Genomic DNA, 23,118 nt, shown 5'->3' with positions numbered 1-23,118 from the left:
CCTTAACTTCAGTATGACTGCACACATACTTGAATCTACAGGTTTCCTGGCTTTTGGTTGGAACTGAATTAACACAACTCTGGTAGCACTTACTTTTTGTTGATGAGAGGCTTATTATGTGTTTGGTTAATTTTTTTAAAACAGGATAACAAGGTGTCCATAATAATTACAGTTTCATTGACAGCCTGTTTCAATCTATAAGGTCTGCAGGAAAGAGGAGTAATAAAGGGATTTTCAGTGGTAGGAGACTGGGTTCTGATGGGCCAGTGTCTCTAGGCCCCTGTTATATCTGCCCTTCTGTGCCTGGGGGAGAGTTGGCATCCCTGGTCACAGTACCCTCAAGCTGTGACAGAGAGACCTGCCCATTTTCCCCTTTTTAGCCCAGTGAGAGCTCAGAGGCAAGGGGCTGGAAGCAGCTTCTCCCCAACAGTCTGTCTGCTCATTCAGGAGGCTAAGGATGAGCATCCAACCAGGCCTTTACCAGGACATGGGAGGTCTTGTTCTTTAACCTTTGTAAATCCACTGTAATAGTGGCTACTTCAACCACGTAAGGTTGAAAACTTAACCTGTAAACATTTGGTCTGAAGAGTGTGCATGTGAATGAGGGCTGGGCCAATGTCTTGTATCACTTGGCTTTTCCCAGCACAACACCTTGCCTGTTTGGTCTTGCAGATCCTAGATGCACAGTAACTATTTCCCAATTGATAGGAATTGATAATAATCAATTGGCTTCTAATTGATTCGGTAAGTAATTCATTTTAGGACCTTCTCTACTCACCGAAATCTGTTTGGTTCTGGGCCAAGATACAGATCCATATTGCTTAGGCATGGAGGGAGAGAAGTTTGCCTACTTTTGCCCTTGGTGTTCTCAAATTAAAGAGGGGAGGGAGGGAAGTGAACATTTACTGAGTACCTGCTCTGAGCCTGGGGTCATTCTAGGCATTTGTACGTAATTCTCATAAACTCATGAGGTTTTATCACCAATGCACAAATGAGGAAACTAAGGCCCAGAGTCATGAAATAACTGGCTTGAGGTGACACAGATAGTAAATGGCAAAGAAGAAATGTGGACCCAGGTCTTGAAAAGTTATTTGTGAGAATCTCAACCTGATTATCTCCTTTTTTTTTTTTTTAAACTGTGTTCCCTGCTAACTCAAAAGTCCTGAGTTTGGGGTCTCTGGCTGGATTGGTCAGTGGAGCATGTGACTCTTGATCTTGAGGTTGTGGGTTCAAGCCCCACATTGGGTATAGAGATTACTTAAAAATAAAATCTTTAGGGACACCTGGGTGGCTCAGTGGGTTAAGCATCTGACTCTTGATTTCGGCTCAGGTCATGATCTCAAGGCTCCATGCTCAGCGGGAATCTGCTTCAGATTATCTCCTCCTCCCTCTGTCCCCCCCCCCACCGACACACACGCCCTGCAACCCGCTCAAGCACTTGCTCTCTCTCTGTCTAAAATAAGTAAATAAAATCTTTTAAAAAAAAAAGTCTTTAATTTGGATCTGAGCTGCCCACTGAAGTGACCACCAAGTTTCAGTTCACTTTGTGGGTACCCAGGCCCTCTATAGTGCTTTGAGAGAGGAATTTTGGAGGTTGTCCTCAGTGCATTTGGACCTCTCTCTGATCTCTCCTGGCTGGAGCGTTTCAGCTCTATTCACTCTGGTTGCTTGGGAGAGGGTGGTGACTGATCCCTCAGATCTCGGTGTATGGCTCCACCACTGGCTCCATGACTTCTGAGCTGGATGCCCTTGGGCAGCCCTCAGCTAGGGCAGATTTTGACTTAAACTTGAAACTTAAAAAGATTGAAAGCTGGAAAAAGGCCTTGGCTTTGGAAGAAATGTTGTGGCCATGACCTCCAAGAATCTGAAGGGGGATTTTCTTGGGGTAGCACCTTAAATTTTCACAGTGTGTTTTGGATTCTTAAAAAGGCAGAGACAGCTAGGGAACACAACACTGTGGACTAAAGGAAGGAGAATCATTGTGCCAGTTAACATTAGTACTTGGATTTAAGGAGAAACCTCATTACGTGTTAACACTAAAGGGACTTCAGCTCTCAGGGCTCCAGCCTCATTTTCACAGATGCAAATCCTGAGGCCCAGCTTAGTGGATGTCCTGCATTACTCAGGTGATGCGGTCTAGTGGAAATGGCTTCATAGCCAAGTACACACAAGTTAAGTCTCCAGCTCCATCGTGTATGTATTGGGTGACTTTGAGAAGTGACTTGGCTCTGCTTTTCAGTCTCTGGTCTATAGAACAGGGATAATCCTATCACCTTGCAGGATGTGGTCAAGATTAGAAATCATGGAAGTAAGGCACCTCATACGGTACCCAGAATATGGTTGGCATTCAAGTAACAGGTAACTAACTCTCCTTAATATCTAAACAAGGACTCTTAAGTCTACCACTCCAGTGACCTGAGAACCAGTTGTGTTCTGTGACAAAACAGCTTAGGGACCCACAGCCAGTCCTCCTGTCAGCTGTTCACCTTCCTGTTCTTCAGACACCTGCGGCAGCTGACTTCAACTGTGTAGCTGGCTGTACCCTTCAAAGACATTCCTTGACACAGATGTGTGCTTTGGTGATGTCGTTCGCCAGGCAGGTGTTCTTCCCAGAAGCCTGGTGTGGCTCTCCTGCATGTCTGCACTCGTTTCTCTCCCCACTCTCCTGGGCCTGGCCAGGGCTACTTGCAACAAACAAAAGGAGGATCTTGGCAGTGGAAAGGAGGACGTGTTCTGGTACTCCTGTGCCCTGCAGCACACATACCATTGAGAGGGTGTAACAGGGCCCAGGCCTGCAGTTAGGTGCAAATACATGTGCACCAGCTTTTCTCCACTGCAGATAGCAGAAGGGCAGGACCTGGTGACTGTGAGCCACAGAATGCTTGTGCTCCCATCTGGACTGCTGGTTCTTGCTACTCCCACCATTTTCAGTTTGGAAACCTCGGCAAAGGGCTTATTACACTGCTGGGCCCTTTGTTAGGTGCTGAATCTACCGACAGTAAATGGGGCACTGCTCTTGTCCTCAAGGAGTTCTCAGTTAGTGAAGGAGAGAGACAGGTACCTAAGAGCTTCAAGTCAGAAGCTGGGAGGCAAACTTCCTGCTTCTAGTGCTGATCCTTTGCTAGGCTCCACAGTCATTCAGAACTGGATTGAATGTCCTCACTGCTACCCAGAAAGTAGGTGGTAATGTTGCCATTGCACAAATGAGAAGTGAAGCAGCCAGCCCAAGATCAGTTAGGTGGTAAGTGGTGATTCTGAGATTTGAACCCTGGATCATGTAGGGAAAGACCTAGATATGCACAGAATTAAGGGGATATGAAGTAAAGTCTAATTACCTCATTTTACAGATGGGGAAACTATACGCAGAGAGAGAAAGGGCCTTGTCCAAGGGCATGTAGCTCCCAAGAACTTGAACCAGGCCTCTTTCTTCCCAATTTGGAGCTCATCTAGCATGCCTTTTCCATTGAAAGGAATTTGAACTGCATGCCCAGAACAGGGTCTTCCCTGCCACCTATAATTCATGGTTCTAATTGAGCCATTCTAGATACTTCATATCCATACTCTTCATGCCATACCCAGCTCTCAAGTCCCCGAAGTTCAGCATCCAAAGAACGAGGAAATGCTATAGGATAGGAATGACTGATGGCAGACGCCATCAGTGTTGAACACCCAGGGGGAACTGGGTACTCCATAAAGAGATTCTCAGGGCCCTGCCTCTCTAGACCTCCCTAGCTCAGTTGCTTTCCACAGCTGCTTCAACTCCTTCCTGTCTCCCTCCTCTACCTCCTGCAGTGCCCAGAAGTAGTGACACCCATTGTGACCTCTCACCTTTAAGTTTTGTTTAGACTTTCTCTTCCCCAACTCATTAAATTTGTGTATCTTTTATATCTGCAGTACCTAGCAAGCTACTATGCTCTTCACAGTTTGCAAAAGGTTTTCCTCATATAGTAGCTCACTTAGTCTTCACAGTGCTCTTTGTAGTAAGATGCTATTATCACATTTTGTCAAAGAGGAAAAGCAACAGAGAAGTTGTCCAAAGCTATCCAGCTAGCGGAGGAAGTGGCAAATAATGTGAACAGCTAGCATTATCATCTTTAAGAGCAGTTAACACTGAGTTCCTACTGTACTTAGCCTTTTATATAAACATCTATATAGTTTGATACATGTTATTTCATTTTCACAGTAGTCCATTTTACAGATGAGGAAACTGGGGCAAAGAAGTGAGGTAACTTCCCCAAGATGACATGAGTTGGCAGGGTCAGGATTCACACTAAGAGGCCACTCCATCCTGCCTCTCAGAAGCAAGGGTGTGGCCAGGATGGGTGGTACAAAGTGTTGACAACAAGAAGAGAGTCTTCACTGGAAAGATGGCATGGGCTCCACAGGCCAGGAAGCCCTTAGTTCTGGGAGGCTCAGAAGTGAGGAGGAGCTTATCTTGTGTAGACTTGAGAACACACCTAACCTGAGGGGTGGAGCTTTACAACCAGATAACTTGGAGGAGAAAGGAGCTGTGGGTCTAACATGTATCTCCCACAGTGCTAATGGAATTTTGCCCTTCCATTATTTTATTTTGAAAATTTTCAAATATATGGAAGAATTGAAAGAATAGTTCAAAGAATACCCATGTATCTTTCACCTAGATTTGTTAACTTTAAGCCAGTTTCTCTAAGTATTTACACACAACACACACAATGTACTTTATTTTTGCTGAAAGTAGGTTGTAGATATTTTGACTTCACCTTTATTCTAATAAGTTTCTTCTAAAAATTCTTCTGTATAACCAAAGTGTCGTTATTGCACTTAAGAAAATGGATAGTAATTTCACAATATAATCAAGTGTATAGCCCAAATTCAAATTTCCTCAGTTGTTCCAAAAATGTCACTCATGGCTGTTTGTTTTTCAATCCAGAATTGATTGAATCCTAGGTTAAATGTTACATTTGGTTGCTGTGTCTCTGGGCTTTTTTAATCCCTGTACTTTTTTTCCCCTCATGACATGAACTTTTGGAAGAGTCAAGACCAGTAGTCTTACAGAATGACCCATGTTCTGGATTTGCCTGATTGTTTCTTAATGTTTAACATAATTTTTTCACAAGAATGTTACATCAGCAATGGTGATGGTGATGGGTAGGTTTTTGAACAGAGGTGAGATTGAGCTTCTTTGGTTCATCAAGATACCTGTCTAGACCAGAGGTTCTTAACTGGGGCCATGACTAGGTTTCAGTCCTTAGACAGACAGACAGACACACACACACACACACACACACACACACACACACACACACCATACCATGACTAGGTTTCAGTCCTGAGACAGACAGACAGACAGACAGACACACACACACACACACACACACACACCATACCTAAATCATAAGCACATTTTCCTTGTATGTGCCTTTTTCTGAGCGGGGCTGCTTCTTTTTTTTTTTTTTTTAAGATTTTTATTTATTTGGCAGAGAGAGAGCACAAGCAGGGGGAGTGGCAGAGGGAGAAGTAGGGAGCCTGATGCGGGACTCGATCCCAGGACCCTGGGATCATGACCTAAGCCGAAGGCAGGCGCTTAACCAACTGAGCACCTAGGCGTCCCTGAGAGAGGCTTCTTGACCCTTACTAGATTCTCTAAGGGCTTCAAGACCCAAAAAGGTTAAGGTCTGCTAGGTGAGGCAGGCAATACAGAACTGGTTTCTGGGATCTTCTTGACGCTGAATCAACTTCCTTTGCGGGGATGGCAGTAAACTCTAACTTTCCCTCATCCTAGCTTTAGATCAAAGAGAGGTCTGTCCATTTTGTTAAACCTGGGAGCCAGAGACAGCCTGTGTATCCTGGTTCCAAGGATCCAGAAGAATTTCTTGTCTCCTTTCAGGTGTTCAGAATGCCAGGATTCCCTCACCAACTGGTACTACGAGAAGGATGGGAAGCTTTACTGCCACAAGGACTACTGGGGGAAGTTTGGGGAGTTCTGCCATGGGTGCTCTCTGCTGATGACAGGGCCTGTCATGGTGAGTGAGACCCTCTTGGTCATCAGAGTCCATTGATGGCACCTCTGGTTCCCCATGGCCTTTCATCTGCCAAGGCCTCCCCTTTTATTTCTTCAGTCATTTAATAGATGTTTGTTGAGTACCAGTTAAGTGCCAGGTAAGATCCTTCCCTTAAAATCAACAGTCCAATGTTGGGAGTGGGTGGGTGGGTGGGTGGGTGGGCAGGGAGGAGACACAGTACAATGGGATTAAGGCCTCAGAGGAGAGCATTACAGGTTGAGGAGGATACACCCAAATTGTGTGCAGAGAATCAGAAAAGGTGACCCTGGAATGGGCTACTAGAGAGTGGTTCCACCTACCTGCTCCAGAAATGGGCTTTAAGCCTAGTCACAGGTTTGCCAACCTTGCGTTGGAGGAACTGTGCCTTCCTAGTGGGGATGATGACTTCTGGCGACTTGCTGTCATGCCTGAGACCAAAACAGTTTTTTGTAATCTCAGAAATGACAGGGAGGCACCAATCTGACTCGTCCTCTGGAAGCTCTAGGGCAGGGAGTGCAAAGGTGGTTTGTGACTGGGACCTGTAGATCCTTGATTGGAGGTCACTCACGTACCCCTACCCTCCAGCAATGACAGCTCACTTCCTCCATCTGTCATCTGTCTACCCTTCTTCCTATCTGCTCACAGGTGGCCGGGGAGTTCAAGTACCACCCAGAGTGCTTTGCCTGTATGAGCTGCAAGGTGATCATTGAAGATGGTGATGCATATGCCCTGGTGCAGCACTCCACCCTCTACTGGTAAGGTGGTGTCCATCCTCCCCCTAAGAGTGGCCAAGAGAGAGAAACAGATGGCATGGCAGTGTGAGTTGGGCAGAAACAGTACGAGGGTATCAGAGCACTGGATTCCTATCATCGCAATGCCCGTAACCACCTCAGTAATCTGTAAGCAGACAGTTAACATCTCTCTGTCCTCTGTCCTCTAGTCTACTGTGAGAATAATGACACTCTGCCCTGCAGTCCTCCCAGAGGGAGAGAAGGCTGGGAGGTACGCTCAGAGAAGGATCCCAGAAAATTAAAGGCAAAAGCCCCTTAAAGCTCACCCAGTCCAATTGCCTCAGTTGACAAAGAAGTCAGGCTGAGGCCCAAAGAGGGGAAGGGGACTTGGTTCTTACTGAGAGTCAAAAGCAGAGCGAAGAGAACCCAGGCCATTGCACCCACATTCCCAGCCTACCCCAGGGACCCTGGGCTCATTCTGAGCAGCCAACTGGAATCATGGCAAGGATGGTAATAGTGGGAATGTGGGTACTATTGCTTGAAGCCACCTGGTGCAGTGGTTGCTGGGGCTTCCAGGTGGGGCTCCAGGATCTTAGCCCCCTTTATGTTCCTCTTCCCAGTGGGAAGTGCCATAATGAGGTGGTGTTGGCACCCATGTTTGAGAGGCTCTCCACGGAGTCTGTTCAGGACCAGCTGCCTTACTCCGTCACACACATCTCCATGCCAGCCACCACCGAGGGCAGACGGGGCTTCTCCGTGTCCGTGGAAAGTGCCTGCTCCAACTATGCCACCACTGTGCAAGTAAAAGAGTGAGTATTTTGAGGACCCGTAGAGCAGGAGTTGTTAACGTAGAGGTCTTGGATGGGCCTCAGGGGTTGCAGAGCTCCCTTCACCCTCATCTCCTATCTTTCTCCTGGAGCTCACTGTGCTCTAACCCCACCTGGGGTTGGCACTTAATCTTCCCTTTGCCTAGCTTGCTTCCCGCCAGATAGATACTCAATGCCAGAACAGCTCACCTTTCATGCATGAAGTTTCATATCATGTTTGTTCTTTGAAATTATCCAGCTTAATTATGTATATTAGTTTATCATCTGTCTTCCTGACGAGTTCCTTCTGGAACTTAGTCTTGTTCAGTACTACATGCCCAGGGCCTAGAACAGTACCTGGCATGTAGTACATGTTGATTGATTATTGTTTTGTTGGTTGAATAAATCAATGGAGGAAGGAAGAGAAAGAAGTTAAGACTTCATCCCAGGTCTAGACCAGAGACCAGATGGGGAAAGAGTCTGTATTTGTCTAATACCATTAATGAGGCACCTGTGGCTGCCAGCCCCGTAAATAGTGACTGTGCATGTACTGTGTGCTGAGCACTAGGTACTCGCAGTATAGGTGAGAGGTGCGAGGGGTGGGGAAGTCAGCAAGAGGTGAGATCTGCACTAAAACCTCATTAGATGAAGGGGGGGGGCACCGTGTTCAGTGCAGGGGTGGGAGTCTGTGGTTGTGTCTGGTATAGATTGGGTGGTTGGGAGTAGCCAGAAAGGGGGCTATTAAGTCATGTAGGGATTGTGAAGACATGAGCAGGTCTTTTGAGGGATAAGCAACAAGGTGATGCAACCAGGTTAGCGTTCTAGAAGGATTCCTGGGATGGGTGTTGGATGGGAGAGGAGCAAGCCTGGTAGTGTAGAGACCATTTAGGAGGCTATTGAAACACAGGTGAGAGGTGTTGGTAACTATGGTGATGAAGTGAAGGCAGGATTTTTGAAGACAGCGAGGGTTGGGGGGCATGAGAGAACTCCAGGTAGGGAAGATGTCATCCAAGTCTGATATAGGCCACTGGGTGAGAGGGGGTGCCCTTCACTGAGACAGGGCACCCTGTAAAGAGCATTGCGTTTCCCCTGTGAGTGGTCTGGGTCTTGGGGGCTGGTAGGAGCCTGGCGCCTGGTGAGCCTTCCTGCACAAGTGAAATTGGTCAGGTGTATTTTTAGGATGTCTTCGTCCTGACTCAACTCTTGTCTGGCCCAGGGTCAACCGGACGCACATCAGTCCCAGCAACCGCAACGCCATCCACCCTGGGGATCGCATCCTGGAGATCAATGGGATCCCCGTCCGCACACTCCGAGTGGAAGAGGTACAGTGTGTGTCCAGTCTGTCGTGTGGGGGTGGGACATGGAACAGACCCTCTGGGACATCAGGCTGTGGCCTTTGCCTTTCTCCATCCCCAATCTATCTCTGTCTTGCCACTGAGCCTGTGACCACTGGTGACCTCCTGTATCAGCCTGGCACATTCCCAGGACAACAGGGATGGCCTGACAGATGGGATATCTGACAGGATGCCAGGGAGAGGGCACTGTGGGGCTGCTGGCAGCTGGAGGCCACCATTAGCCAAGTTGAACATTGGCCATATTGTGCTTGGATCATCTGGGCTGATGGGTGGCCTGGGTTGGGACAGCCTGTGGGAGCCAGCCTTACACTGCTCTTGGCTACAGGTAGAGGATGCAATTAACCAGACAAGCCAGACGCTTCAGCTCTTGATTGAACATGATCCTGTGTCCCAGCGCCTGGACCAGCTGCGGCTGGATGCACGACTCTCCCCCCACATGCAGAATGCTGGACACTCCCATACCCTCAGCACCCTGGACACCAAGGAGAATCTGGAAGGCACACTAAGGAGACGCTCCCTGAGGTGCTACCTCCTATCCTGATTCCATGCTGACCCATGCCTATCCCTCAGATGAGGTTGAACTGGCTTTGGGAGTTAGAAAGGGAACCCGCCAGCTAGGGACGAGCCATGAGGATTGTGCTGACCCAGCTCCCCCCATAGGAATCACAGTTCATAGCCAGGGCCTGTGCATGATCTGACCCAGCTGTCTGCCAGGTTTCCTTAGAAACCAGAGAATCAGCCTCTGTCCACTGAACTCCTGAGCTGGACAGAAGGCAGCAATGCCAGCCCCTAAAGGACCAGCAAAGGGAGGTGCAGGGCTCAGAGGCTGGAGTAGGGGCACAGGGAGGATTAATAAGTATAAATAAAGAACACTGAAAACTATAAATCAAGAGATGAATACAAACTGTTTTAGATTTGAGGGCCCAATGGTCAAAACCTCAGGGTTGTCCAGGTCCAACAGGAGGGAGCAGTTGCCCTGGATGCAGGTGCCAAGTGGGGAGACTGAAAGGAGTCTGAAGCAGTGGCTTTCTAGACGGACACACCTATACCATGCCTTTGAGCTGAGCTCTCTCCCTTCACAAATCACATTATCTCTCTGAGCTTCTGTTTCTGCATCTGTGAAGTGGGGTTGTAAGACAAAGGTGGCTGTCTCACCAATTATGTAAGGATCCAGTATGGAAAGGGATGCAAAGTAGCACAGTGCCAGCAAAGGGTCAGCACTAAGTGAGGTGTTGTTAATATCTCTAGGAGTCAAGTTCTCTATCTGCCCTCCTGATCAGACAGACTAAATCACTCAGGGCCCTTGCCTGGCATCTTTTGGAAACAGGGCCCTCCCCACAGGTTGCTGGCATGAACTTCTGGCTGCCCTCTTGGCCTCGGCACAAGTGAGCTGGTAGTGGTAGCGCAGAGAAGGCCTGAGAACGTGGCGGGGCGGGGTGGTGGCCAGAGAGCTGCTTAGATATCTAGAGGACCATCCTCTGCAGGAGAGACGGCAGCTCACCTTGTGTGCTGTGGGCACAGTTGGTGAGAGGCAAAGCAAAAGAGCAAGGGCTAAGAAGCCTGTGGGCGGTCCTTTCTGGGTAGCCCAAGTGAAATAGGATGTGCCGGAGAGAAGTTTGCAGGGTTGCAATTCACCTGCAGTGCTGTGGACTTCAGCCTTCTTGTCCCTTCTTCAGGAAGTCAGTAACAGTTATCAACCATTACTATTACTGGCTGCTTTTAAAAATGTAAGTACACTGGTGTTATTGCTGTAAAAATCGTACATGCTTATTATTTTAAAATTCGGGAAATGTAGACAGGTAGAAAGATGAGCAAAATAGCCCGAATCCCATTTGGTCATTTTTTGGATGGTGGTAGGCTGTCACTCCAGCAGACCTGGGAGGTCATCTTCCAATGCTGTTATATATTGAGCACTATAGGCTAGTAGTCATTCCAGGTGAGTGCTCAGGCTTCCTGCTCTGATTCTCAAATAAACTACTGATGTTTGCAGCTCCAGAATGGCCCATCAGTCTCACGTAAGAGCTCCCTCCCCTCATCATAGTACCTGAACTACAGACATCGGGGTGGATAGAGTAGTAGGGTGGCCTTGAGGTTTCTACCTCCAGGGTTTTATTGGCAGGTCTCTGAGGACTACCCTAGCCCTACCCTCATCTTTCCTCATCTTCAGGCGCAGTAACAGCATCTCCAAGTCTCCTGGCCCCAGCTCCCCAAAGGAGCCCCTGCTATTTAGTCGTGACATCAGCCGTTCAGAATCGCTCCGCTGTTCCAGCAGCAATTCACAGCAGATCTTCCGGCCATGTGACCTGATCCACGGGGAGGTCCTGGGGAAGGGCTTCTTTGGGCAGGCCATCAAGGTGAGTACAGGCAGCAGCTGCTCTGCTCCTTGCCCCCAACCCCTCTCTCACCTTCTTTCGGGGAGTTCTCATGACATGATCTCACTCCACACCCTACAGGACACCAGGCCCCCCTTCCTGGCTGCAGGTGATGGTGTGAGGGCTACACTCCTGCCCTCCTAGGCCATCTAAGGGCAGCGTTGCTGTCGCAGTGAGCTTGGTGGACCTGGAGACCCAGGTTGGGATGAGTTGTGCCCATGGCCCTGCCACCTCCAGTCAGCGGAGGTTTTTAGGTCCCCTGAGGCCTCGGTGCTGGGCATATTGCAGGGAGCATACGGGGGAGTTGCCCCTGCCTCCCTGACAAACAGTCTTGGGGACTAACCTCTCTCTCTTTCTCTCCTCCTCCTCTGCTGAGAGCTGGGAGGGGGGGTCAGGTAAGCCATGTGTCTCAGCTTTCAGGGCATTGGGGCTAGAGAGCTCACCCTGACCCACCCAGCTCCCTGGTGCATGTCTGTGGCACTGACCCTCCTGTCCCCAGACTTCTGTTCACCCAAGGGACTCATTCCTGTGTCAGATGACCAGAGCCCCTGCTTGGCTTGCCATTGTCCCCTCCTGCCTCCTATACTTCCCTTTTCTGCATTCTCGCCTCCCCTCTGTGCATGCCCAGCTCTCCAAGGAAGAGGGTATGCTCCCCTCTGAGGCCCTTCTTGCCTCATGCTGTGTCTTCTACACATGAACTCTGTCAGTCTGATCTGGCTCAGTATGTCTTCCAGGGGATGGGATGGCCAGTTGCATATATTTTCACACAGTTCCCCAGAACTCTGCACCAGTAATAGTTGCCCTCCTTTGTAACTAGGTAACACACAAAGCCACTGGCAAAGTGATGGTCATGAAGGAGTTAATTCGGTGTGATGAGGAAACACAGAAGACTTTTCTGACTGAGGTAAGAAGATGGGGTGGTGGGAGTTAGGAGTTTGGTTTCACTGTTGGAAGAGGGAAGATCTTACTAAACAGTTTCAGGAGCAAACATTTTAGAATCGCTTTCTTAAAAGCTGAGCGGAAAAGAGCTCTAGAGGAATGCCTAATTATCTGTTCAATGAACATTTACTAAAGACAGCATGATCTGGGTACAAGGGATACAGTAACAAATCAGATATGGTTCAGAGGAGCTTACAGCTAGTGGGGGTAATGGACATGAAAACAGACCAGTTTAGGACAACTAGTTACACTCACCACCTGAACACCCTGCTAAGGGAGCCTGGATTGGGGCCTCCCAGAGAACTGTCACCCTTGTGGAGCATTTACACAGTTTTTACCACACCTCCCAAGTTGTTCCATTCCTTCAGTTGGTACTCCCGTGGTCTGGGTATTGCCCTCCAGGCCTTTGTTTCACTCTCAGACCCTCCCATTCCAGTTCCCCCCAATAAAATTCCCAGAAAGGCAGGATCCCAAGGGTGAGGCCTGTGAGGCATCCCTATCCACGTGGAGGTGTTCTACCCCATCATGTAAGACTGGAGGTAGGAGATGCAGGTAACACCCGTCAGACTGACTTCCTGGAGGAAAGGGGGTGAGGAAGACACAGTGGGAAGTAACCATCCACCCTCCTTGGCCTCTACCACCCCCAGGTGAAGGTGATGCGCAGCCTGGACCACCCCAATGTGCTCAAGTTCATTGGTGTGCTATACAAAGACAAGAAGCTGAACTTGCTGACAGAGTACATTGAGGGGGGCACGCTGAAGGACTTTCTGCGCAGTGTGGTGAGCATACCTCCCTCGCTGCTTTGCCTGCAAGGGGTCATGCTGAGCAGAACTGGGCATAAGCAGGGAGGGTTCACTGGCAGACCATGTTGACCCATGGGCCTGGATCCCAAATGGGACAGGGCCCCACAGCCTCTGATGGGCATTCCCCCATCCCGTAGGACCCGTTTCCCTGGCAGCAGAAGGTCAGATTTGCCAAAGGCATCGCCTCTGGAATGGTGAGTTCTGCCAGCGGTGGGAGTGGTGGCAAGGTGGGGATGGGGAGTCAGGATAGGTGCGGAGATTGCTGGCAGGTACTGGAAGGCAGAGACCCCAGCCTGGGCAGCTTGTGTGGGCTGGGTCGGTCAGTAGCTGCTTATTGAGCTTCTTCTGTGCCTGTGAAATAACCTACTCTCAATGGGTTCTAAATCTTCAAGGGCAAACAGGGCGTGGGTAAGGCAAACTAGTAGTGTCCAACTGCTGTGGGAACTTGGCGCAAGTAGAGAACTTCACTGCCTATGAAATCAGAGAAGGGAGAGATGTGTTCTAGTTAAGCCTGAAGGATGGGTCAGAATTAGATAAAAGTTCCTCTTGGCAGAGAGACCCCAAGGTTGAGGTGATGACAGCAGCAAAGACCTGGTAGGAGAGAGGAGGAAGTAGTCTGTTTCACCTGGGAAAGAATGAGACCAATTATAGTAGTAATACCAGTGACCGTTGCTGAGTGCTTTCTATATGCCAGGCACTGAGCTGAGGGACCAACGTGTATGTATGTGTTCCTCACGACAACCCCAGTTTCCAGATGAGAAGCTAATCTAGAAAGGGACAGGGCAAGGAGCTTAGGCTAGTCAGTCTGACCCCCAAGCCTGAGATTTTAATCACTGCCTTCCCTTCATGTGGGGCCCATGAAGACTATGTTAGTCTGGAGGTACATTAAGATCTCTGTGTTTCAGACTGAGGGGTCTGGACTTTATTTAGGAAGCCAAAAAGACAGGTGTAAAAGATACTTAAGAAAGTTTTGTGAACAGAGCTGGTTTTTTTTTTGAAGATGGGTCCGGTGCAGTCAGTAGGTGGCGGTAGAGTTAGGAGAACTGAAGGCAGGGAGACCAGGGGTGGGGCTAGTGAAACACTTCAGGTTTCTGAATTAAGGTATGACTGTGGGGACGGGAGACTGGGAGGCAGGGTGCAGAGAGACTGGTTGGCAGCAAGGGAGCAGAGGTAGGGGGAGAAAGAGTAGGGGTGGCTTGAGGTACCTAGAAGAACAGTGGTGTCATTTACCAGATGTTTGCAGGGGCAGCAATGTTGGGGAAACAGGTCTGGAAGAACTAGTGTTGCCTGAGGCTGATGTGTGGTTAGTGGGGGTCAGCATGTGTAGAGAAGGTGGCTTTGAGGAGGCTGGAAGGAAAATGCAGGCACACAAGAGTCTCAGGAGCAGGTAGCATGGGAGAGGACCAGGCAGCCTTGGGAGAAAGGACAGGCAGGCAGGTCACAAGAGCTACAGCATTCAGGAAGAGCTCCCTGGGTATGTGAGCAGAGCCAGGAGCCTTGGGGATGGAAGCAGTATTAGAAAAGACTGGAGGGGGGCGCATAGGGAGTTCCTTCCACATTGGCTGGGGAAGGGAAGAGAAAGAAAAGGAAGTGGCTGCAGAGTGACAAGAGCCAGGAGTAGAGGCCTGGATGTTAGGGGGGCGGGAAGCAGAATAGCAAACAGAGACTTGCATGAAAACATTGGGGTAGGAAGAGGGAGAAGTTAAAGTGTGGACAGGGAAGAACAAGGAGTGTGCTAAGTCTCAGAGAAGGAGAATGTCAGGAATATGGAACCAGCTGGCCAGGAGGAGGTCACTTCTTCCCCTATCACAGGCAGGAAGGATCCAGGGTGGCTGAAGCCAGAGATTGGGGTGAGGATGGCAGTGAAGGGGGCTAGGAGCAGTGCATCTGAGGGCGCTCACTTCAGGTGGCCTGGATCTATGTAAAATGGGTAGAGGAGCTGGGGGCATGCAAGGGCCAGGGCTCATAGAGTTGGGGACTTTAGGAGGGAGCAGTGAGTGTCTGGAGCAGCCACTGGGTTGGGGTCAGTGAACAAAGGATGGTCAGAAGGTGGTAGCAGGGAGAGAGAGGAAGCCCAAGCAGCCTTTGGCTTTCTGTTGGTGTTGGGACAAGGGAGTAACAGCAGGAGGCCCTAGCCCTAGGGTCCAGATTGGGTTCTGAAGCTGAATAGGGATGGCCTGGGAGAAGAGCAGGCCCCCAGTTGCGGAGTCTGCATCTGCTTAAATTACTGGCCATTGGCCTCAGCTCTTACTTCTGTTCCAGGCCTATTTGCACTCCATGTGCATCATCCACCGGGATCTGAACTCACACAACTGCCTTATCAAGCTGGTATGTCCCACCACCCTGGGTCTCCCTAGGGTGAGCCCTCTTGCCTTGTCACAAAGGAGACTGACTGTTCCCTTGTGCTTTAGAACTGAGTTGTCACCTAAGGCTCCTGTCTTGCCTTTCCTGCCGTATCTGATGCCCTCCTCTGTCTTCTGGGGGCTCTCAAACACATGTAAACACAATTACACCAACTCCCAGTAGCAGCCTTTGAAATCCTTTGGTCAGAGGGAGCTCCAGAAGTTCCTTAACTATATATAGAGCCCTGGTGTTTTTCCTGGATTCACCCCATGGTAGTTCTGTAATGCAGCTCACTACAGACCCTATTCTACAACTGTGGCACCTTGAGGCCTCACTCTGAGGCCACAGAGCTAGTAAATGTACAGTGGCCAGTTTGGGGTCAGCATTTTTCCCACCACCCATCAGCTCTGGTTGTTAGCATGTCATTTCTCCTGCTAGCTTGCAGTCTAGCTCCCTGGGTGTCCACTAACTGGCCCTGGCTCTTCCCTCTGAGTCCATACTAAATAATCTTAACCCTTTTCCACATGACTGCCCTGTAGCTGTTTGAAGAGCTTATCTCCCCCCAAGTCCCCCCACTGACTACCTCCACCTTATCTTTTTCTGTCTTATCCTGGTTCTAGCCATGCCTTAAATCTTTTGGGGAACAAGGCAGAATGGGATTTAAAAAAAAGAAAGAAAGAAAGAAAGAAATCCCTTTTTCTGCCTCTAAGTTCCACTCTCTAGGTCCCAGAGCCTTACCCCTCCAGGCTCCAGGGGCTCTGCTGTGAACACCCCCAGGTCTGGGGACTCTGCTGTACAGACACCAGACTGTTAGAAAACAAATAATCAAAGGCTTGTCTGCCAGAGAGAGCTTTAGCTGTGACTCCCCTTTGCTATGTACCTTTTCTCCCCTTCTCAATGACTTCTCTTGGGAATGTCCTGACCTGGCCCTTGTCCTACCAGGACAAGACTGTGGTGGTGGCAGACTTTGGGCTGTCACGGCTTATAGTTGAGGAGAGGAAAAAGCCCCCAGTGGAGAAGGCTACCACCAAGAAACGCACCTTGCGTAAGAATGACCGCAAGAAGCGCTATACAGTGGTGGGAAACCCCTACTGGATGGCCCCTGAGATGCTGAACGGTGAGTCCTGACACTGGACAATGGAGGGGACATGCCCCAAGAAGGGAGTTTGGGGGCCACATCTTGGAGTAGAGTCCTGGGTGTTCAGGGGAGGCCTGTGAAGTAAGGCCAGGTACCCATAGCTGATGGCTAGATGACTTTTATCCCTTGTCACACTGGACCTCATAAATTCCTTCCTCCCTGAGCTCCTGGGCCTAGGGTGAGACCTGACTGTGGCTTTTGTGCCCCAAGGATAGCTGAGAACTCAGGCTGTTTATTGCCAGAGATTTCGCCTTTTCTTTCTCCCTGCTGAGAACTGAAGTATGGTGCCCCCTCGTGGATAATACTCAAACCAACCATAGATACTGGCTAGGATTCTTGAAATGAACAGGGTTGTGAGGCCTCAAAAATGGCCTGATTTAACCCTTTTTTGGAGTCTGAGGCCCAGAGAAGTTCAGTGGTTTGCCCAGGAACATACAACTAGCTAATGACAGAGTCCAGGTGAACCTTGATCCAGTTCTCTTTCACTGTCCCATGCAGTTTCATTTTGGGCAGTGTGTTTTATAAGATCTCTCTGAGGCAGCCCACCCAGGGCTGAGGAAAGATGATATTCAGAGGGTGCCTGTTCTGGGCAGCCTTTATGGCATCCCTGCAGAGCCTGTTCTAGCCCTAGTTCTTGGCTGTGGCCTGGTTTGGCCCCAGACTCAGTACAGAGCAGATAAGAGACCAAACCTAACTGCCTACTCTCCTGTGTTCCCCAAGGAAAGAGCTACGATGAGACAGTGGATGTCTTCTCTTTTGGGATCGTTCTCTGCGAGGTGAGCTCCAGCCAGCACAGAGGCCAGGCCTGAGGCAGCAGGCCTAGTAGTACTGCCCTGCCCCAGAACTGGGACTGCTTCTTATAATGATGGGCAGTTCACCATAATGGGCAGTTCACCATAAAATCAATGTGAGACACATTTGAGTCTCATGGGTCCCATGAGAAGGATTGGGCAGGGTTTTTTCAGGTGAGGAAACTGAGGCTCAGAAAGGGGCAGCGACTTGCTCTTAGTTCCACAGCTAGGAAGGGGCAGATGAGAGTGTCCTTATGGTTGTCCGTCTAGCTCTTGGTCCAGATGCAGCCTTTCCCTCTGGTCCTCCATCCCCAGGCCCTAGTAGTGCCGTAGCCGTCAGCCCCACAAGTGGAAGTAGCCACTGTAGCAAGTGCCAGTCTGTCGAGCACAGTGGGGTGGATAGAGTGAGTCTTAGAAAGATCTCTGCCGTTAGGAGCTTAGCTCGGTGTGTCTGGAAGCACTCAGTCAAACACATATGTTCAAAGTCTTCTGTAACTCCTACAAATGGTGAGTGGTAGAGGAGAGACAAGGGACAGTTGGAATAATGAAGGAGGGTTTTTTTAAAAATTGTTTTCTTTAATAGAAGTCAGTTGAGCATTTACTGTGTGCAAAGCACTAAGCTGGCACGGAAAGATTTCAGACGTGAATCAGACCCTATGAACTCTGACAGGGGACATAGACATGAGGGGACACAGCAGGGCAGAGTGGGATGTGTGGAGCTGCCTCTCCAGATCTGGAACATCTTGCTTCTGCTGCAGTGAAGCCTCTTCTAAACCCTCCTCAGTAACCAGACTCTCAGTTGAGAGAAGAGTCTGGATTCGTGAGATTTGGGCATGGGGGACGGCTCCCTAACCTTGGTTTTTACCTCCCTCTTCTGCCCATCCTTCCTGTCCATACACCAGTATCCCACTGCCCTGTGACCGCACCCACCACAGTCCACTCCTGACCAGCCATCTTTTCATCTGCAGATCATCGGGCAGGTGTATGCAGATCCTGACTGCCTGCCCCGAACACTGGACTTTGGCCTCAACGTGAAGCTTTTCTGGGAGAAGTTTGTCCCCACAGACTGCCCCCCAGCCTTCTTCCCCCTGGCAGCCATCTGCTGCAAACTGGAGCCCGAGAGCAGGTTGGTATCCCGCCCCTTTCCCCCACCTCCCACAGGCCTGGGATGCTTGCCCCAGCCTTTCGCCGTCCCCAAGCCCTTCCCAGGTACAGGGGCGGCAAAAGCCTTGAGCTCAAGGATGCGGCTCTCCACCACTGAAGCCGCCCTACCAACTCTGATCTGTGTGGTGGGGGTGGTTGGGGGGACAAGGGCATAGCCATGAGTGACCCGGATATAACACACACACAGCCATGAAAACAAATTGTAACAGAAGAAGATTCACCCAAACCTATGCCGTTCCAAAAGGATAAGTGTTCTCATGTTCACCTGTGTCCAAACAAATATAATCTCAGATACAGAAAAGTTTTTTATTTTGCCCTGCATTTTCCTTGTTACTACCCAGTCTTCCTGTTTATCATTTTTGTTGACTATGTGAAATTCAGTTCAAGAGACTGTCCGAACATATTATAATATACATAATGTAGGGGCGCCGGGGTGGCTCAGTCGTTAAGCGTCTGCCTTCAGCTCAGGTCATGATCCCAAGGTCCTGGGATCGAGCCCCACATCGGGCTCCCTGCTCGGCGGGAAGCCTGCTTCTCCCTCCCCCATTCCCCCTCGCTTGTGTTCCCTCTCTCGTTATGTCTCTATCTGTCAAATAAATAAATAAAATCTTTAAAAAAATAAAATAAAATTGGGCGCCTGGGTGGCTCAGTTGGTTAAGCAACTGCCTTCGGCTCAGGTCATGATCCCGGAGTCCCGGGATCAAGGCCCACGTCGGGCTCCCTGCTCTGCGAGGAGCCTGCTTCTCCCTCTGGCCCTCCCCCCTCTCATGTACTCTCTCTCTCTCATTCTCGCTCTCTCAAATACATAAATCTTTAAAAAAAAATTAAAAAATTAAAAAATAAATAAATAAAATTAAAAATACACATAATGTAGATACTCAAGTTTTTTCAGTTTCTCCTTATAGGTATTACTACAGTGAGCATATTTATGCATTTAGCTAATATCTCCTTTAAAGAAAAAATTTGTAAGTGACCTTTATTCATCTCAGGTTATGGTTTTCATTATTGTCAGCGTTACCCCAGTTTTTTCCAAGTTTGTGCATTATAGAACTAGAATCTGTGCTTGTTTTTCTGCTCTCAAAAATCCTGTTTCTTTTAAGCAAATTCAAGGGGCACCCGGCTGGCTCAGTCAGTGGAATGTCCAACTCTTGATCTCAGGGTTGTAAGTTCGAGCCCCACGTTGGGCATAGAGATTATTTAAATAAGTAAATCTTTAAAAAAAATCATATATGACTAAAATATATAGCACATAAAGTGCATGTTTTCTATGATCATCTAACCATCGTACCCCTCAGCTCTTCTCACTCTCCTGCTCCATCCCCTCAGGATAACCAGCCTTTATTTCAGAATGGTTTCTAAAGGTCCACATTAGAGTTGGGAGGCTCTACATTTTGTTCCTTCATGGGCCAGAGGACTGCAGACCTTCAATAACACCAGAGTAAGAGCATGAGGAGAAAATGTGAAGCTACACAGTATTTGTTTGCTAATATCCTTTCCTAGTCATTTTAAATGTCTGTGTTTAATTCACTCAAAAAATACAGACTGAGTGCCTGTCCTGTGCTCGACACTGTCCTGAGCACTTGGCTGAGCAAAGCAAAGCTGCCTGCCCTCCTGGAACTCACATTCTCACAAGGAGAGATGATAAACAATAGATAGAATACACTTCATTGAATATTAGGAAGTGACAAGTGGCATGGAAAAAAGACTTTGCAACTCTCCAGACAGAGCTGAAGAAAGAGGATGTGTAGGGTGCAAGTTGTAATTTTAAATATGGTGAGAGTGGGCCTTGCAGGGAAGATGACAGGATGGTTAAACAAAAACATGGAGGAGATGGAGGAGTAAGCCTGAGCTAAGCTAAGACAGCTAAGCTGTTTCCACAGCACTGGGAGCCTGCTGTTTGTTTTCCCCTTCGGAAGAGCTGCTGAGCCTATGAAATGTCCCTTCCTGAGCAGATCCATTGATGTGGAAATAGTCTGAGGACTGGAAAGAATCTTTAAAAAGGCACTTAGTCCAATTCCACCTTTGATGATTGCATTTTCTCCAAGACATGAGAGGAGCCTTTTTTCCCCTGAACTTTCTTTTTTTAAGCTACCCCTTCAAGCAAGGCCAGCCTTGTCACAGTGCTCTCTCTCATCGTCACAGCAACCCTACACAGTAGCTGTAACATTATGTAACATCCCCATTTCCTGCAGAGGCACAAGGTTAAGGGGCTTGCCCAAGGTCACACAACTAGGAAGTGGTTGAGCTACAGGCCTGGGTGCCTTACACAGCACCCTGTGGCCCTGCCCTTGTCTCAGGTGCCTTCAAGTCACCCCCCCCCTTTTTTTTTTCTAGACCAGCATTCTCAAAACTGGAGGACTCCTTTGAGGCTCTCTCCCTGTACCTGGGGGAGCTGGGCATCCCACTGCCTGCAGAGCTGGAAGAGCTGGACCACAATGTGAGCATGCAGTACGGCCTGACCCGGGACTCACCCCCCTAGCCCTGGCCCAGCCCCCTGCGGGGGGGCGTTCTGCATCCACCATTGCCCCCTCTGCGCCCCATCCCTGCTGTGGGCAGGGCCGTCCGGGCTTCCTGTGGATTGGCAGCTTGTTTAGAAACAGAACAAGCCATCCCTACTACCTCCCCAGGAGGCGAGCGGGTGCAGCACCAGGGAAACACATCAAGGTTTGGGGGTCTGGTTACTGTCTGTAGATCCAACACTCGCCTGAAAGCTGTGAAGAAAAAAAAAGAAAAAAAGAAAAAAAAAAAAGCCTGGCCCATGAGCCGGGAGGAATCTGTTACTCGTGACCACTTGGGACGTCCCTGGCATTGGGATTCCAGGAGGCTCTTGCTTACACTAATGAGCATGACCTGGACCTGCTGGGCAGGATTCCAGGGTGAACCTGCCTGTGGGCTCTGAAGTCTGTAGTCCAGCTGGGTACAGGAGGACTTCCAAGTGAGAGTGTGGACGAAAGACTGGTGGCCAGGCGGCTATCCAAGGATGTGAAGTGACAGTGGTGCTACCCACCCCTCCACTCTGTGTCCCACCCTCCTCTGGGGCAGGGGTTGAGGGAGCAAGTTTTGAAGAGTCCCTTAGTTTGTGGTGGAATTGGCCAGGAGTCAGGGGATGGGCTAGTTTGCTCATCTACCAGGGCTAGGGGCCACATCAGTGTGAGGGGGAGCTTCCACCTCATGTTCTCAAACTGTACTGCTAGAGGCTTGCTGAGAGCTCCTGGGCCTCTCTACCTGCAACAAGCACTCACCCACAAATGCAGCAAGAGGCTGGGGCCTGGAAAGAAAGGGGCCCTGCCCTCTAGAAAGCCCATATCCTGGCTGCTGTCATGCATACCCTGGTGGGCACCTCAGTCAGAAGCCCAAGACATTTATCTTAGCGCTAGATAGGTTCTGGAGGATTGTGTGGCTTGCCGCAGGCCCAGTGTATGAGCCAAGAGAGTGGGAATCTCAGCAGTCTCTTGGCCCTTCCCTTGGGGCAGCCATTGCTGACCCTTCACCATGCCTGGTCCAGGTAGCAACTTGGGCAGGACGAGGTGGTGGCAGAGTCCCAGAGCTGGGATGCTGGGGGAGACTGCTCCCTGAGCTGGGCTTTCTGGCTTCTACCTCCCTTGTTGGTTGGCCCAGCTCAGTAGCTCCTTGTAGCTCCTGGCTGCAGCTTCCTCACACAACTATGGGCACTGAAAAGCGCTGGAGGCACCCTCTACATTGGCTCCCAGAACTCCAGGGACCCTTCAACACAACAAAATTTGCCTCCTATGTGTCTGTGAGCTTGCACCGTATTTAACAAATTGGGAATGGGTTTGGGATATTACTGCAATGTGTGGTGGTTGTGTTTTTTTTTGGGGGGGTGGGGGGAGGTAGTAGGGTGGGAGTGATCCAGGAGAGTGGTTGATGTTAATACTGTTTTGTTGCTGTATCTGTTGGGTGATATGTGAAATACTGTACATAGGCCTGATAAGTTGGGGGATTAGATGTCCTCTCTGGACAGAGTTTACCTGCTATATAGACCATACTTATATGTGGAGTGTGCAAGCTTGCTGTGGGGTTGAGCCCTGGCTCCGAGCAACCCTAAGTCAGAATTTTGTGGCTGGTTGTGCCTCAGCTGTCCCCAGCAAGCATGGGAGTGGTGGGCCCATGGTGGGCCATTGAGCAGACCAAATAAATTAAGCAGTTAACATAAGTGATGTTACTGAGAATGAAAAATTGATTTGGGGCCTGACTCAGCAGGAGGAGGATACATGGGGGTTCTGCTGGCCACTTTCAGGCCCCTGCTCCATGACTCCCCACAATAGGGGACTACTCATGCCCCGCCCCACCCCCAACTCTAATTCCCTCTTACATAGACACCAGTCTGCTCCAGGGAACAAGCGCTTCCCACCTGAGGCAACCCAATCCTTGAAGCAGGTCTGACTGACCTGTGGGCCCAGTCCTTCCTTTGGGGCCATACATTTCCACCCTCTGATGCACGTACATTGCTGTAAGCCTGGATATCCTCCCTGCATAGCCAGGTGCCACCTTCATAAAGGGAAGAAATGAATGCAAGTCACCTCCAGCCCTTGTGTTTTCCTTCAGGTGCTTGAGAGAAGACCTGGCCTTGCTTCTACACCTGGGAGATGTGGGGCAATGGACAGGACGGTATCTGGCTAGTGGGATCCTGGGCAC

At 49.6% G+C, this 23,118-nt stretch overlaps 1 protein-coding gene across 3 annotated transcripts in view; it reads left to right on the top strand.

Moving 5' to 3' along the window:
* LIMK2 (LIM domain kinase 2) overlaps nucleotides 1–22,636 on the top strand; it is a 56,283-nt gene extending 33,647 nt beyond the window's left edge. For all 3 annotated transcript variants that reach the window (XM_028124653.2, XM_028124655.2, XM_028124654.2), the window contains 14 exons: nucleotides 5,867–6,002; nucleotides 6,666–6,775; nucleotides 7,372–7,560; nucleotides 8,774–8,879; nucleotides 9,238–9,434; nucleotides 11,080–11,266; nucleotides 12,102–12,188; nucleotides 12,871–13,002; nucleotides 13,164–13,220; nucleotides 15,289–15,354; nucleotides 16,312–16,486; nucleotides 17,228–17,283; nucleotides 18,267–18,424; nucleotides 20,797–22,636. In XM_028124653.2, coding sequence (XP_027980454.1) covers nucleotides 5,867–6,002; nucleotides 6,666–6,775; nucleotides 7,372–7,560; nucleotides 8,774–8,879; nucleotides 9,238–9,434; nucleotides 11,080–11,266; nucleotides 12,102–12,188; nucleotides 12,871–13,002; nucleotides 13,164–13,220; nucleotides 15,289–15,354; nucleotides 16,312–16,486; nucleotides 17,228–17,283; nucleotides 18,267–18,424; nucleotides 20,797–20,941 — 1,801 coding nt within the window. In that variant the 3' untranslated portion in view covers nucleotides 20,942–22,636. The remainder of the gene's footprint in view (nucleotides 1–5,866; nucleotides 6,003–6,665; nucleotides 6,776–7,371; nucleotides 7,561–8,773; nucleotides 8,880–9,237; nucleotides 9,435–11,079; nucleotides 11,267–12,101; nucleotides 12,189–12,870; nucleotides 13,003–13,163; nucleotides 13,221–15,288; nucleotides 15,355–16,311; nucleotides 16,487–17,227; nucleotides 17,284–18,266; nucleotides 18,425–20,796) is intronic.
* The last annotated feature ends 482 nt before the right edge of the window (nucleotides 22,637–23,118 follow it).

Source organism: Eumetopias jubatus, unplaced genomic scaffold, assembly GCF_037043125.1.
Source record: "Eumetopias jubatus isolate StellerSeaLion01/CBP00866 unplaced genomic scaffold, mEumJub1_p1.0 scaffold_16, whole genome shotgun sequence".
Lineage (NCBI taxonomy): Eukaryota > Metazoa > Chordata > Mammalia > Carnivora > Otariidae > Eumetopias > Eumetopias jubatus.
Note: the sequence above shows the minus strand (reverse complement) of the source record. Positions and strands in the feature narration are given on the sequence as shown.